General features: G+C 49.7%; 1 protein-coding gene across 18 annotated transcripts in view; it reads left to right on the top strand.

Moving 5' to 3' along the window:
* ZC3H7B (zinc finger CCCH-type containing 7B) overlaps nucleotides 1-14,198 on the top strand; it is a 46,744-nt gene extending 32,546 nt beyond the window's left edge. For 12 of the 18 annotated variants that reach the window (XM_075751600.1, XM_075751545.1, XM_075751581.1 and 9 more), the window contains exons 18-23: nucleotides 3,232-3,365; nucleotides 4,928-5,033; nucleotides 6,382-6,490; nucleotides 8,181-8,329; nucleotides 9,113-9,276; nucleotides 10,063-10,395. In XM_075751600.1, coding sequence (XP_075607715.1) covers nucleotides 3,232-3,365; nucleotides 4,928-5,033; nucleotides 6,382-6,490; nucleotides 8,181-8,329; nucleotides 9,113-9,276; nucleotides 10,063-10,255 — 855 coding nt within the window. In that variant the 3' untranslated portion in view covers nucleotides 10,256-10,395. Of the gene's footprint in view, nucleotides 1-3,231; nucleotides 3,366-4,927; nucleotides 5,034-6,381; nucleotides 6,491-8,180; nucleotides 8,330-9,112; nucleotides 9,277-10,062 lie in introns of all 18 variants that reach the window. The other 6 variants (XM_075751627.1, XM_075751637.1, XM_075751567.1 and 3 more) reach the window with 1 other exon arrangement.
* The last annotated feature ends 644 nt before the right edge of the window (nucleotides 14,199-14,842 follow it).

The raw sequence follows: 14,842 nt of genomic DNA, 5'->3' as shown, positions 1-14,842 counted from the left end.
CATCAAGTCGGTCAGGCGCATGTGTTTCCAATAGCAAACCATGGCTTTGGCATCAGCATGTACTCAGCCAGAGGGCTGTGCTCCAGGATGAGACACTGGCTTGCTGCCGAGAACCCTGCGGGCAGGACTGACATATCTGCTGAGAGATGTTTACTTTTGCCATTATTTTCTCCTGTCCAAGCAGACTAACGTGACTCAGAGTTTTCTCAGTGTCCTACCAGCTTTCGAAGTTGGCTGCATGGCAAAGACAAGTTCCCAGGAGTGCTGTAAAAGCAGACCCCTCCTTCCCACCATCCCGTGTGATCCACGCTTACCTTGGCGCCCTCTGGTCAGCGGAAACAGAGTCGCTCCCAGGGATTTTGGTGCAGTTTTGTCACAGCTGCCAGTTGAACTCAGCGGCTGTGGCCGTTGAGTTGTGGAGAAAAGAGACAGGCAGCATACAGGGACCCAGCAGCTGTGATGATGCAGGTCAGGAGACTTAGCAAGAAGTGGAAGATGAAGATACACTGCTTGCTAAACACCTGCCAGGGATCTCGCACTTGGCCCCGCAACTTTGGCTCCATAGAGGCTGCTGTAGGAGTAAACCCAGAGGCTGCAGATTGAAGAGGCAGTCAGCAGGAGAGACTGTTGTAGCGAGCTGGGTGTCCTCCCACTGCATCCCTAGGAATTGAAGGGGTTTAGCCCTCATTCTTTCTGGTTTTCGAGGGCTATTCTGTTTTTACTCCACTAGCCAGCTGCAGAACCCCCAGAAAAACTGGCTCAAAATCATCAATTTAAGCATGGAGAGGAAAGGAAAACCTCCAATAAGGGGTACTTGCACCTAAGTACAGCTCACTCTGTTAGATGGCTGAGTAACCTGGGCTACTCATATAGTCCCCCGGCACACAGCTTCTCCAGAGAGCATTTTGGTATCGCTGAGAGGGGTTCCTGAAGTTGGAAGACACGGTTGGCCGTGCTGGGGCTGTTGCTTTCTGCAAAGCCTGAAGCAGAGAGCTGTCACACCAAAGACTTTTATTTATTTGGTTGCCATGGTGCATAGCTAACACTGTATTGTCTGGCTTCATAGCAAGGGGTGGTGCCACAGCCCGAGGCACTTTTGCCTGGCTTCGTCTTCTAGAGCCTCATGTGATACTAATTTCCACACTGTTGGTTATCAGCAGCCTGCCAGGTATGTGCCTTGCCTTTACAAATACAGTCATGTAGCAGCAACAACAGCAGCTTTGATTTTTCGCTTGGCTCCTAATCCCCTGGGAGCATACGTGCCTGCTGGATTGACCAGCAGTTTGCATGACTCTGATGAAGAAATGCACAGGGCTTCTTTTGGTTAAGAATTTGTGGAAAAAGCAGTCCAGATCGCCAGAATTACGTGAGAAACATTTTCTTTATCTCTGATCTGTTGAGCCTTTGGGAGCCACTTCAGTTTTTATTGTTGCTGGGTCAATAGATTTGAGCCAAGTTTCCCGACTGTGCTGAGAGATCTGTTGCCTGGAGGATTCTATGGCAGATAGCATGGGGCTGATAAAAGGGAATATGCCAGCAGGGCCGTTTTGTTACCTTAGGCCTATAGGTTTGGTGGGTCAGTGGCGAGCTGTAGTGTAATTTCCTTTGGAGACCAAGTGGAGATTAAAACTACTGCTCAAAGGCCACGCATCTGAGAGGGAGGCACCTTAATGCCTTTTGTGATATCCGAGTTCTCAACCCTGCTCATCCCGCAGCCGGCTGCTTTGGTGTGTTCTTGGTGGTCACCAGCACTGGTGAAAGCTGACAGATGGACGAGTCATATGCTGGATGCCACCAGAAAGGCCATCTTGCAGGCGAGTAGGCCAGAATCACTACTGCTTTTCAAGAGAGATGATGGTTCTCTGGAAGGGTCCTTTTGCTGGGACGTCCAGAACAGTGATGGCCTCTTGTAGTCACCACAGGCAAAAGTCAGCTTTCTGGTCAGCTTTTCACAGTGACGGAGGACCTTTTATATGCCAGCTCTGCTTCTCCGAAAGACATGGTCTGGAGGATGCAGAGTGGTAGTCGATAGCTTATGTGGCGTTTCCCAGGAGATGCTTTGATTCTGCACCACCTGTGCTTGCTGTTTTGTTTTCCCTTTGCTGTGAGGGATGCACATAGGGTCCACGCCACTGCTAATCAATTGCTGGCAGAAGCCTGCTCCCCAGGGACATGGTTTGCATTGTCTGCTCGTTTGATGCTCAGGGTTGGAAGTCAAGGCACAGCAGCTCTGATGGGCTGCTTGTGCAGTTAGCAGTCAGAGAACTGTTTTACTGGTATGTGACCTTTGTGCTTCACGGTCAGCTCAACGACCGGGGTGTTCTCTTGTACCCTCACATACTCCTGTGCCTAGGGCCACTGGCATACAGTTGGATTTCCTCTTTGGTTTGGAAATGGAGACACCAGCCTCATGTCTTCCAGTGGTGATAGAGAATGCAAAGAGATTTGCGCAAAAAACACAAGGCAGCGGTGATATGGGACTGGGTCCTTTTTTTTTTTTTTCTCCACAATCTGTTAGTCATAATCCCAAAACGGCGTTTTCATGGGGACAGGTAGAAGGCCAATCAAGTGAAGTGGCTGAGAGGATAAGAAATACCTGCATTGGCAGCTGTACCTCTGTCCAGAGATCATGATTAACTGCCTGTGAAACCCGGTGCAAAGGAACTGTGAGAGATGGAAACCTGCCCAGAAATGGCTTGGAAGGCTATCAACAAGAGGACCCAGCTCTGACTTCAGTGTGTCAAACGCTAGACGTGACACAAGCCTCTTGGTCCAAAAGCAGGAGTGGTGGGTCCTGCGCTGTGGCATGGCCTGGCTTCATCTCAAGGGGGCTCTCTCTGGGGGGTAGTGAGGGGGACATGGATTGCCCTCCCTGCGGGGAAGTGTGGATTAAGCGCTGGGGCAAGTCTCAGAGAGCTTGTCTGTACATGGAGATACGCTGCAGGGGTTTCACAGCCAGGCCTGGTCAGTGCTTGAAGCTGCCAGGCTGGCTGTGCTTTTGGCCAGACGTCAAAGCCCAGGAAATCATGCTGAAGCAAACAGTGGTTTTGCTTCTGTCTGGTATCTCGACAGGCCACCAGCTAACACTGGCAAAGGAGACCTGGGCTGTCTCTGATTTAATCTGCCTTGTCACTGGCATGCGGACATATGGGGAGCTGCCTGCATCTCTGTGGCAGTTTTGGGGGGTGCACTTTGGCTCTGTTCACCTGAGGTTGTGGTTCTCTTCCCCAGGCTTCTCCCCGGGCTCCCACATCAAGCACCTTTGACCTCCAGATGAAATTTGTGTGTGGCCAGTGCTGGAGGAATGGGCAGCTGGTGGAGCCAGATAAAGACCTCAAGTACTGTAGTGCCAAAGCCCGCCACTGGTGAGCAATGCAACCTTCTCTTTCCCCCACCCCTCCTCAAGGGCAGGAATTTTTCTTACCTTCTCCAGGGCTTCATTTGGCCTCTTTGGAAGAGACTGAGGTTTCCTAGCAGCCTCTTGCTGCTCAGGGTGTTTGTCACTATAGCAAGCATTGCAGATAGCTGTTTTCCAGTTTCCAGCTCTCTTCTTTACTGTTTATATTTGCTGCCAGCATTGTGCAGACTGTTACTCCTGGTGCATGCAGTCCAGCTCCCACAATTCCCTTTTTTCCAAGTTGCTATCATTTCTTCCTAGCAAGGTCACTAATATAATTCTCCTCTGCACTTGTTTATACTCCTAGCTGTTTGCAGATGTCTGTCAGGTCACTGTTAGCAATTATTCAAGGTATTCTGCTTCCTTTTAAATTAGTTTCCTTGGCTCTTTCATTGCTTTGGTTGCTCTTTGATGCATGTCTTGTCTGTTTGCACCTCCTGGCTCCTTGGGACCCACAAGGATCTTCAGTGTAATAGAATCATAGAATCATGTAATAGTTTGGGTTGGAAGGGACCTTTAAAGGTCATCTAGTCCAACCCCCCCTGCAACGAGCAGGGACATCTTCAACTAGAACAGGTTGCTCAGAGCCCCATCCAACCTGACATTGAATGTTTCCAGGGATGGGGCATCTACCACCTCTCTTGGTTGTTCCAATGTTTCACCACCCTCATCCTTAAAAATTTCTTCCTTATATCTAGTCTGAATCTACCCTCTTTTAGTTTAAAACCATTACCCCTTGTCCTGTCACTACAGGCTCTACTAAAAAGTTTGTCCCTGTTTTTCTTACAAGCCCCCTAGAAGAGGAATATCAGCTAGGAAGTCACCATTGGGTCATGGAAACTGTGGCCCATCTCACCCAGGCAGCCTGGCAGGATAGGATGGAAGGGTTTATAGGACTTCACTTCCCATAACACAAGCTGCAAAGGCACAGTCTAGCATCCTATTGCAAATGTAAGACCTCTGATGAAAAAGCAACAGAAGCAGGAAGTGAGCAGGTGAGGATCACTTCCCGGAACAGGAAAGATAACACTTCTTTGTGCAGCTGCTGAATAGAGCCAGAGATTTTGCCCAGGGTATCTTCCGGTGATCGCTTGCTGGAGCTGCAGGAGAGTTAATACTTCCTGGCACCTGTTCATAAGACAGTGCTTGTAATGACTTGCATTTCTACTGCACCTTTCAAGCAGAAAATATTCCCAAATGTTTTTTATGGATCTGATTGCACAAGAATTGGCTGTGTTGAAGAGTGGAATAAAGTCGTTTAGTAATCCGTGGTGATGCCATGTGAGACTTGGGGGAGACTTTTGTGGCTTTATGAGAAGAGATACCCCAGGAAATACGTGATAAGTACAGGGAGAAATCCTCCTAAAACATCCTTCTTGTGGCTTCTCCGTCACAGATGTGCATGTCTAGGAGCAGCTGGATAGTGTAGGGACAAGCTGGACAGGAGGATCTGGTCATATCTCAATATTTAAGGGTCTCTGAGGAAAACAAAACCTTGTTGCCTCTCTTGATTTATTCTCTCTCCTTCAGCTGGACGAAGGAACGTCGCGTCCTGCTGGTGATGTCCAAAGCAAAGAAGAAGTGGGTGTCTGTCCGACCACTGCCTTCCATCCGCAACTTCCCACAGCAATATGACGTAAGCCCCATGTCTGGCACGGCCATGTGCCCCTTCCCCTTCCCTCCCACCATGGTGCAGTGCTTTGAGGGGGCTGGTCCCTTGTAGACCTGGCAGGGAGGCAGCAAGACTGATGGCAGCAAGATCTCACACACATCCAGCAAAAGGGTGGAGCAGAAAAAGGAGCAGCACCCATTTAAACCACTCTACACACATAGGCGAATTTCTGACGTTGCTGTTGATGCAGTCACCATCTCAAGAAGTGGCTGGCACAGGGTTTGGAAATGAGATTTAAGTCTCCCCTTAGGTCAGAGTTTCTCAATGTAGGTGAGAGGTGAGACAGAGCGCTTGGGAGAAGCCTATCCCTGCCTTTGCTGTGGCTGTGCTGCTGTAGATTGTGAAACTTGCTCACAATGAGTTTTGAAAGCAAAACTAAGAACTCAGCTAAAAGGCCACATGGAAAACTACAGATATCCAACTTCTAACCGTATATGGCAATTGATAGTTTCTCTCTCCCTCTCGTTTCCTTTCTCCCTGAAACGAGAAAGCTCCTCTACTCCTACCCTATGGGATCTGCTGCCTCTTAGTCCATGGGCAGGCACAAGGCCACGAGTGAGGCCTTGACGGCTCTCCAGTTGCAGGCCAGTTGCTAAAAGTTGGAGTTGGGGAGCAGGTTATTTACAGCTGCTGCAGTGGGAGACAAGGCCAGCAGGTGAGTCGCAGACCATGCAGCAAAGCAGTCTGCCAGACGAGTAAGTGCCTGAGCTCCCACCCAGCCCCAGCCAGAGAGGAACAGCGGTGTCCCTTCCCCCCCTGTTTGTGTGGGCCAGCTGGTCTCCACACTGCTGTCCTTCTCTGGTGACAAAACTGGGGGAGAAGGGACGATCAGTAAATATGGTGCTTGGAAAGCTTCTCATTTTCTCTGGTAATGATGCTGTTGGTAGCTATGAGCTAAAGTTGTGTGCATGCTAGTGCCATCTAAGCAAGCCGTAAGGCCACTTTTCACCCACTTGGAGATGGCTGGAGAATGAGTCACCTTTGGGGACCATCAGCTTGACCAGCAGCAGACACGGTTGGGTCAATCCAGGTTGCTCCCTGCTGTCTCGCCCAGGGCCAGCACGTATGGAAGTGGCAACAAGAGAGAGGCCAGGTGCTGAACTGAGCTGCCTGCATGTTTATAGGGAAAACTTACCCTTTGTGTCTTCAGGAGCTTGAGGAAAAGAAGCATGAGTTAATGATGTATGAAGTGTCCTGTTTGCAGTCTCTCCTGTGTGCAATTTAATGCCCTGGCTGGTTTTTTGAACCCACTTTCCCCTCTAGCACGGAGTGTTTGTGCAGATGCTAAATTTTGCTCTCTGTCTTTTAACAGTTGTGTATCCATGCACAAAATGGCAGGAAATGCCAGTATGTGGGCAACTGTTCCTTCGCCCACAGCCCTGAGGAGAGAGACATGTGGACCTTCATGAAGGAAAATAAAAGTGAGTGGGGGGAAAAATGGGCCAGAGAGTTTGGGGAGAGGGAAGAGGACGTTTGGGCAGTGGATGCAGGGTTTGTTAAGACATACTCTTGATAACAGAGACACAGCTGGTACCATGAGCTTAGGTGGGATTATGAGGCAGGTCTGTCTACAGTAATTTAGAGCTGCTCTTTTCTTAAACGTGCATGTATATTTTGAGTCCCTCACTCTGGGACTAGTGCACATTGGAGCCATGTCTCACATTGGTTCATTGCTGTCCTCCCTTTCTGCAGCTCTTTGAATCCACTCTCTGCTGTCCCTCCACTTGCCTGTACTGTCCCAGGCCTGGCTCCGTATAGAGCTCTGCCAAAACAACAGTCCTGACCTGTAGCTGCTCCTATATCTTTTTTGTCTGTCTGGTATCTGCCTTGGCTTTCTTGCCCATTTCTGCTCATATCCCTTGCTCCTGGGCTGCAGCACTCCCTGCTCACGGCATTGTATTCAAAGGGGTGGATTTGAGATCCTGAATGAGAACGTTGTTGGGTGGTGCCTTTGTGGAGGAGGTTGTCCGGAATTAATTATGCAGGCTCCCAGCTTACCTTTTGGGGGGTAGCTGGGGGGCTGCCCACGTCCTGGACAGCCAGCTCTCTGGCAGCAATCCTTGTTTATTCAGACCAACAACAAGCTGGGGAAAAAAGACTCTCTTTGCAAGGCCCAGTTGTCCAGGTGCTCAGCTAGCTGTATTGGGAGATGCTGGAAAGCTTGAAGGGTTTCAGGCCTGCCCTGAGTTTGTTTGGTCTTTATGCTTGGATGGAGGGTCATCTTCTCTGCTGGGCCCACGCTTTTATTTGTTGCAGTTCAAGTCATTTTGTTGCTGAGGCCTTTAAAGCACATCAGACCAGTCTGGGTGTGTTTGCTCAAGCACGAAGATGAATCTTCAAATGACAGCATTGTTTCAGTTTGGGGGAATTTGCATTCATTATCCCCAGTTGCCTTGATTTCCTCAATTACCCATTTAGCGAGGAGTAAATCACTAACACATCGCACTTACAGCATCGCATCGGTGTCTGCAAACATTTCTGTTTCCATAGCCTCTCTCAGGAGGTGATCTTGGAAAGGCAGATGTGCAGTCAAAGCTTCCACCCAGAATTTCCCTTCCCACTAGTACAGTGAGCGGGTTTTAAACCAAAAGCAGCAAGAGACACTGACTGCAATCCTCTGGGCAGGTTTTCAACTCGGGGCAAGCTATTATTAGGTCTTCCTCCCCAGTGCTTCCTGTGGCCAGCTTTCTTAAGGGCTCTGCTTCCTCTCGAGTGCGGAGGATGAAGCTTAGGCTTAGAGGGAAGGGATGGATCTGACTGGAGTGACATGTCTGCTGAAGTCAAGCAGAATCAGGCCTGAAGGAGAATCATCTTGTGGGGTGAAGTCCTTGGAGATCTTTGGGCACTTCCCTGAATAGTTTGTGCAGCTGCTGTCACGGTTGCCCCTGGACTTACAGAAGACATCCCCCTGTGCTAGGTGGTGTGGTGTGAATTGGGTTCCTCTCCCCAGGGCTGTCATCTGAGGAGGTGACATCAGGCCTCCCGAGCACAGGCCTTCAGTGTGATGGCAGGTGCTGCCGCACTGGAGAGGGGAGGGAAGGGCTGCCCCAGCGTTCGTCCTTTTCTCGTAGTTTGCACACGGTGTGGGAGGTTGTCTAAGTGACTTCACAGGTCGCCTTTGTGCAGTACTAGATATGCAGCAGACCTATGACATGTGGCTAAAGAAACACAATCCTGGGAAGCCTGGAGAGGGGACACCACTCACCTCACGAGAAGGGGAGAAACAGATCCAGATGCCCACCGACTACGCTGACATCATGGTAATCAGCTGATCTCTTGTCCTTCCTCCCTCCTCCTCCTCAGTGCTGACAGCCTGCCCCCCTCCTGTGCTCTAGGTGTGAGCTAGCAGGGACAGCATTGCTCCTGTGGGAAAGAGCCCATGCTAATGTAGGTTAAATGGACAGCTTGGAGCAGCACAGCTGAGGTGGAAAGAGATTGACCTGGGGTCAGCAAGGCTCTGCAATGGCTTTTCTGTTAATCCTTCAGTCAGTAGGAGTCTACCTTAGGTTCCCTTTTGTGTGGGCTCAGCCTCTCCCCAGGGTTCCTGCCTGCTCCTGGGAAACCTGGCAAGGCCATTGATGGCCTGTCGGAAAAGAGGAAGAAGCTTGGAGAAGAGCTGGGTTGGGAGCACAGAGGCCTGGGAAAACTAGAGGCAGATGTGTCTCCTCAGCCCAGGGGTGGTGGCTGGTGTGGGGGTTTGTCCTACTGAAGAGTCCTGCATGGCCTGCACACCTGGGGGCCTTGCAGTCAGACCCCACCTGGGCTGTCGGCAGGAGGACGGTATCGGTGAACTGAGCTGCCCTGTTCTCTGAGCCTGTTTGAGCTGTAGGTAGACATCGACAGCGCATCTCCTCTGCTCCCCCTTAGTGGCAGCACGATGCCCCAACAGTGACATGGCAGGGAAGTGCGGGAGGTCATAGACTGAGTGGAGCTTTCAGGACGCTCTGGAAGGAGAGGGGGAGAGGCAGTGCCAGCACGGGGAAGGCCAGTGGGTGTGACTGTTAACACACTGACTGGCCCTTTGCCCTGTCTGCACCGGATAGATGGGCTACCACTGCTGGCTCTGCGGGAAGAACAGCAACAGCAAGAAGCAATGGCAGCAGCACATCCAGTCAGAGAAGCACAAGGAGAAGGTCTTCACCTCAGACAGTGACTCCAGCTGCTGGAGCTACCGCTTCCCCATGGGCGAATTCCGGCTCTGTGAAAGGTACCGTTGTCTCATCTCCCTCCTGTGCTGCCGCTGCAGGGACAGGGCAACAGGCCCAGGGCCTCCGTCATCCCTCCTCCTCCTTCACCACCTCCTCCTCCTCTCACAGAGTCCCCAGGGACTTCTGCTTGGAGGAGGAGTGGGACAAGCTGACAGTTTGGGTGATGGTGAGGCTGCTGTTGGACCCCAGAGGTGCTCAGCCACACTGCTGAGTGGTAAAAACACATTCCCGAATACGTGTCTTCAGAAAAGGAGAACGAGCTTCATGTCTGCACCTGTGCCCTCCAGAGCCAGGATGCTCTCAGCTCTCAGGCTGCTGAACAGTCTGCTTGGCCTGATGCTTGGGGGAATCCCAGGTGCTTTATTAAATGGTTTGAATATCTCACGCCCTCTGAATCCGTGCCTTGAGGTGTCTTCAGAAGGCTTGTGATGGTTAGAAATGCTGTTTTGGTTAGAGAGAAGGCTCTGTCTCTCGTGGCTGTTACCTGGCATTTCCTCTCTGGTGTGGTGGTTTCTCCTCATCCCTGCTGGTCCAGTTCCAGCTCACATTGTTTCGTTCTGTTGACTAAATGCCCTCATAGATGTTGCTTTGTTCACTGCTCTGTTTCTATGCCCAGCCTCTCTGTTGCCTTCCCTGGCTGCCTGGAGGTTTGTAGGAGAATCACTTCACCCTCAGAAAAGAGAGTTCGTGGCATGTTTCAGTGGGCTCTGACTCAGTGTCCCAGATGGGGAGCACAAAACCCTGTCCTGGGGGTGCCCTCCTGACTGCGCTCCTTGTGCCGGCAGGTTCCAGAAGAGCAAGGCCTGCCCCGAAGGAGAGGAGTGTCGCTATGCCCACGGCCAGGACGAGCTGACTGAGTGGCTAGACCGGAGGGAAGTGCTGAAACAGAAACTGGCCAAAGCCCGCAAGGACATGCTGCTCTGCCCCAGGGATGACGACTTCGGGAAATACAATTTCCTATTGCGGGATGGCGTATAGTAAGGGTTGGAGAGGGGGGAGCCTGTCGGCTGGAGAAACACGGGGCGGGTTTTCCGAGAGTGGCAGTAGCAGGGAGAGCGAGATCTGTGTCTCGCAAAGAGAACTTTTTCTTTTCTTTCGTTTTAAGATTATGAGACGATGATTTGTTAGTGGTGAATGAAATCGTGAATTTGATTCTCCTTGGCCAGCGAATGCCATGCTCACTGAGTTTGTGATCCGTCTTCTCTCTCTTCCTTCCCCCAAATTCCTCTTCCTCTCCATCTTTTTGTTTTCGCTGTCCTTCATTCAAAGGAATGAATCCAGTCTGTACTGGGCTGTGAATTGGAGAATTTCTCCTTGTTGTGTCATTCTCCTGCCCTTCAATTCGGAGTGTGGCTGCAGAGGTCTGGAGGACAAAGCTGAAAGGGCCAGACATCTGGTGAAAAGGTGGCCGTGAAGTTCACGTACTCCTTTTCTCAGTGCTGCAGAGCAAGCTCCACTTACGCTGCTGCAGCTGGCCTGCTCTCCTGGGAGTTCAGTAACAGAAGAAGTAGAAATTGAGGTGGAAAGGAAGGAAAACCACTAGATCTGGATTAAAACATCTAGGCTTAAGCTCTTGCTGTCTGCATTGCCCTAAGGCATCAACTGCTGCTGAGGAGGGTAACAGCTGTCTGTTATAAAGAGTGTTGCTAAAAACAGCAAAGTAATAAAACTGCTTGCAGCAGCAGGAACTGGATTGTAGGTGACTTCAGACTGTTTCAGCTGCCTGTACCCAGAAGGGAAATTGGTGACTGACTCCTCATTAGATGTCTTTCTCAGTGTGCAACAGGTATTCAGAGTGGGTAGTTTTGGTTTGGTTTTTTGGCTGGTGCGACTGGTGCAAATAAGACTGAAGCCATCTAGGAGGTGTGGTGGAGACTGTGACACACCCTGTGTCACTGTAGTTCATGCAGCAGTATCAGTCAGGAAGAAGGCTGTAACCAAAAGGAGCCTGTGTTTCTGTGTTAAGGTGCCTTGAGTCCTGAAGAGAGAGGAGGAAGTAACGGGGTTCCCTTCTTGCTCTTTAAATGGTGTGCATTACTGGTTATTTAGAGCTGCGTTTTTCCCTGCACTGCCAGAAGAACTGTGTGGGGACCCATTTAAAAGGGCACCACCAAGCAGCACGTGCGATGTTTTGCTGTTGGGAATGCAGCTGGAAGGGCGCTTACCAGCGCCAGAGGCCCAGCCCCCTGCGCCTCAGAGCTGGGGCAGGGAGTTTGCAGATGTGCAGTGCAGCCAGGATGCGACCCGGGGCAGGGACACAGTGGGAGCCAGCCACGTGCCTGCTTCTGTTCTGCCTGATGTGCACCACGATGGGGGAACCAGTGATGCTGAGCTCTGGGCCAGGATTTTGGGCTTTTATAGTGGCAGCGGTGAGAGGCAGTACTGCTCTGTATGCCAGCCTTGTCCTTTCTGGCGGTCTCATCCTGTAAGCTGTAAACACGTGTGCTGTCCTGAGCTTCCCTCCTTCTCTCTTCTGCAGTCCAGCTGCGCTCTGCAGGTTCGCGTGCATGGATGACGCCATCCACTCAAACACAAACACATCTCTCTCCCAGCCTTCATGGGGGAATGTCTTTTTCATACAGAGTCTCCTAGGACAGCAAGCTCAGAGCCCTTGCGGCTGGCAGTGCCGTATCTGGGGTAAATACAGTCTGGCCGTGAACTGCTTGGTGCTTTGGCATTGCTGGGTCCCCCTTTTCCCTCCCTCTGCCCATATCCTTGGGGTTTCCAGCATCGAGAGAGATGGGATGTGGAATTACAGGAGATGTGTAAATGCAGGAGATGCTGGGGGGAAGCTGGCACCTTTCTAAACCAGCCTCCAGGTAGGTGCATCAGCTCCACTGGGGTAGTCACAGCCCAGAAGCAGAGTGTGCTGTGTGCTGGTCTTGGGTCTTTCCAAGGATATTATGTCAAGTCAGCTGAACGTGCCTCTGAGCTTGTTTTCTCATCCTTTAAAATGTGGTTGGTGGTCACTAGTTTGGAACAAGCTTCCCTTCTTGGCTGTACAGCCCCTTGAGATTGGGCCTGGAAGGGGCCAGGACCGTAACATCTGATGATACACAGGTGGCTTCTGGGAGATCTAGAGAACTGGGGAGGGAAGCGGTTGTTTCTATCTCTGCCCACGTATGGGGAGGAAGAGGAGGAGATGAGGAAGGATCCATAGTGCTACGGGGAAAGAGAGTGACCAACACAGTATCAGTCGTGGCAGTTTTTGAGTGGCCAGGTCCTGTATTTTCTCCTCTGCCCTTCACTGTAGCTGCGCAGATCGTACCTTCTCCTGATGCTCCTTGCGCTCAACTGGTCAACTTCGTAAACGGAGAGAGGCAGGGGAGGAGGTAGGCATCAACTCCTGGGTTATCTTGTCCTGCTCTTCTTGGGCGGAGATACCAAGTAAGCGAATCTGGATCGGGGAACATTGGAATGTGGTTTTTATTTTTAAAACAAATCTGCATCTCTAGTGTGACTCTAGCATTCACTGCGCTGTGATTTCTCATACAATAACTTGTTTAGGTTACAGAGTGGGTCGCTGTCCCCTCTCCCTGTCTCTGCGATGGGAGCCCAGCTGCTCAGCGGGGCTGTGGAGGGATGAAGCCAAGTCGAGGCGGGGAGAGGACGAGCGTGCGTGAGGTGGGGGAGGCTCATGGTCACAGGGGTTGCGTCGAGTATCTCTTTTTGTTTTCCCTGATATGATAACCTGGTCTGTGGTGTTGCAGTACTTTGTCACCAGACTTGTTTTAGTGTGTATATATGTGACCCCTCCCATGAAGCATATATACACAGGTATTAAATATATCGCTCTATATAATATTATATGTGTGTGGTATCGAAGGAATCTTTTAAATGAGGGTAAAGGAAAAGGACTCGGGCCAGGAAACGCAGCATCTCCAGTTTAAATATGAAGACTTTTATTTGGGTTAGGGAAAGGGAAATAACAGAGAGGGGAGGGTTTTATATAGATAGGTATAAACTTTGAGATGGGACAGGTTTCCCTGTTCACACTTTTGAAACCCCCTAGGATGTCCTCGCAGTCCCATCTCAGTGAAAGAGTATTATATACTGCTAACTAATGAGTAAAGTTTTAATGATAAGGCTTTGCTTGTATTATTTAAAGAGACATTGTGAAAGGCAGGAAGCTTCACACTTGACTTCCCAGGCTCGCTTTATCAAGCCAAGGGGGTTTTCTTCAGCACGTTGTGTACTTTCAGCAGAACTGCTCAGTGCTCACGGCCCTACAGCAGATAAACCATGAGTCGCAGGGCTGCTTTTGCGGTGCGTTGACGAGCCCCTGTGATAATGCTCTCTTTTCTTCATTCATGTGAGGGGAAAAAGAAAATTTTGCAGCTCAGAATCAAATCCGAGGGTTATTAACAAAAGAAGTGATGTTTTAACTTTATAACATTAGAAGGAAATCTCCTATCCTGTAAAATCACCACAGACACGTACACTCACACAGAGAGTTTGATTCAGATCAACTTGTTAAATGCTGAAGGACTTAGTTAAAATCTTACCCCAAATCCTTTGGTAGGGGCAGGGATTTAAGTGATGCTGGTGTTGGAGTTAACCTGGCCTTTACAGGAGGAAGTAAAAAACCAAAAAAATACCCTACTTAGCTTGTGTGAAACTGTATGTCAAAAACGGATGGGTTTTAGCAAGTGAAAGGAAAAGATAGCAAGGGGATGCTGCAGTTCTGAGCTGAGTAGTAATGATTTCGAGTCCTTTAATATGTCTTTGTATTAATATAATTTAAGAATACCACGCTTTACTATTAAAAAAGAACTTAGTATCTTTCATAAGGTCTAGTATCAGGATAATAATGTAGATGTTTTAACAAAATTTTTTGTTTTGTTCTTAAATAAAACAAACAAACAAACTTGCTTCTTTTAGCCTTTGTAATAGAAAATAAAAGTGTGCACTTTAAACCCTCTCCTGATCCAGTGTGTGTTTGCATTTTTCAAATAGCCCGCAAAGGCTTTTTATCTTGGTTTCGGGTTTCCCTGCTGTAAGGAGGGAAACAAAGGGAGGACCTGAAGCATTGCATCGCTTTTGCTTTCTGCTATCCTTAAGTATAATCTACTGCTCTTCTTGCTGAGTGGAAAATTGCCTCTGTGTGTATTAACCGATTCTGCAGTTCTTCATCAGTCGCAGAGTTCTTGCGTACTTCAGGTGTGTTTAAGATTTTTTTTTTTTTTTCCTTTCCCCCAAGCACCAAGAATCTATGCACCCTGCATTAACATGTAGTTTCAGGTGTTTGGGTAACCTGTGTTTTGAAACCTCCAGTAATCAGGTCTTATACTCACCTTCATCTAGAGGTTGTTCTGCTCTGTTCAACTGGGCCAGCCAGTTCTTTTGCCAGCCAGGGAAAGTGCCCTTAGCCCTGCCCACCGAGCCGCACGCAGCTTGGGCTTTGAGAAGCGTCTGTGCAGATTTCTCCCTGACGAGGATGCTGTGGGGTGAAGATCGCACCTGGGGGAAGAAATTTATTAATAACTTTTATTTTTCAAATCCATCATGATGCAGATTAATCTGGATTCTTGATGAAGCCAAAACTGGAGATGGCGACAAAGACGA

The sequence above is a fragment of the Balearica regulorum genome, chromosome 1, assembly GCF_011004875.1.
Source record: "Balearica regulorum gibbericeps isolate bBalReg1 chromosome 1, bBalReg1.pri, whole genome shotgun sequence".
NCBI lineage: Eukaryota > Metazoa > Chordata > Aves > Gruiformes > Gruidae > Balearica > Balearica regulorum.
This window is presented reverse-complemented; position numbering and strand designations above follow the sequence as displayed.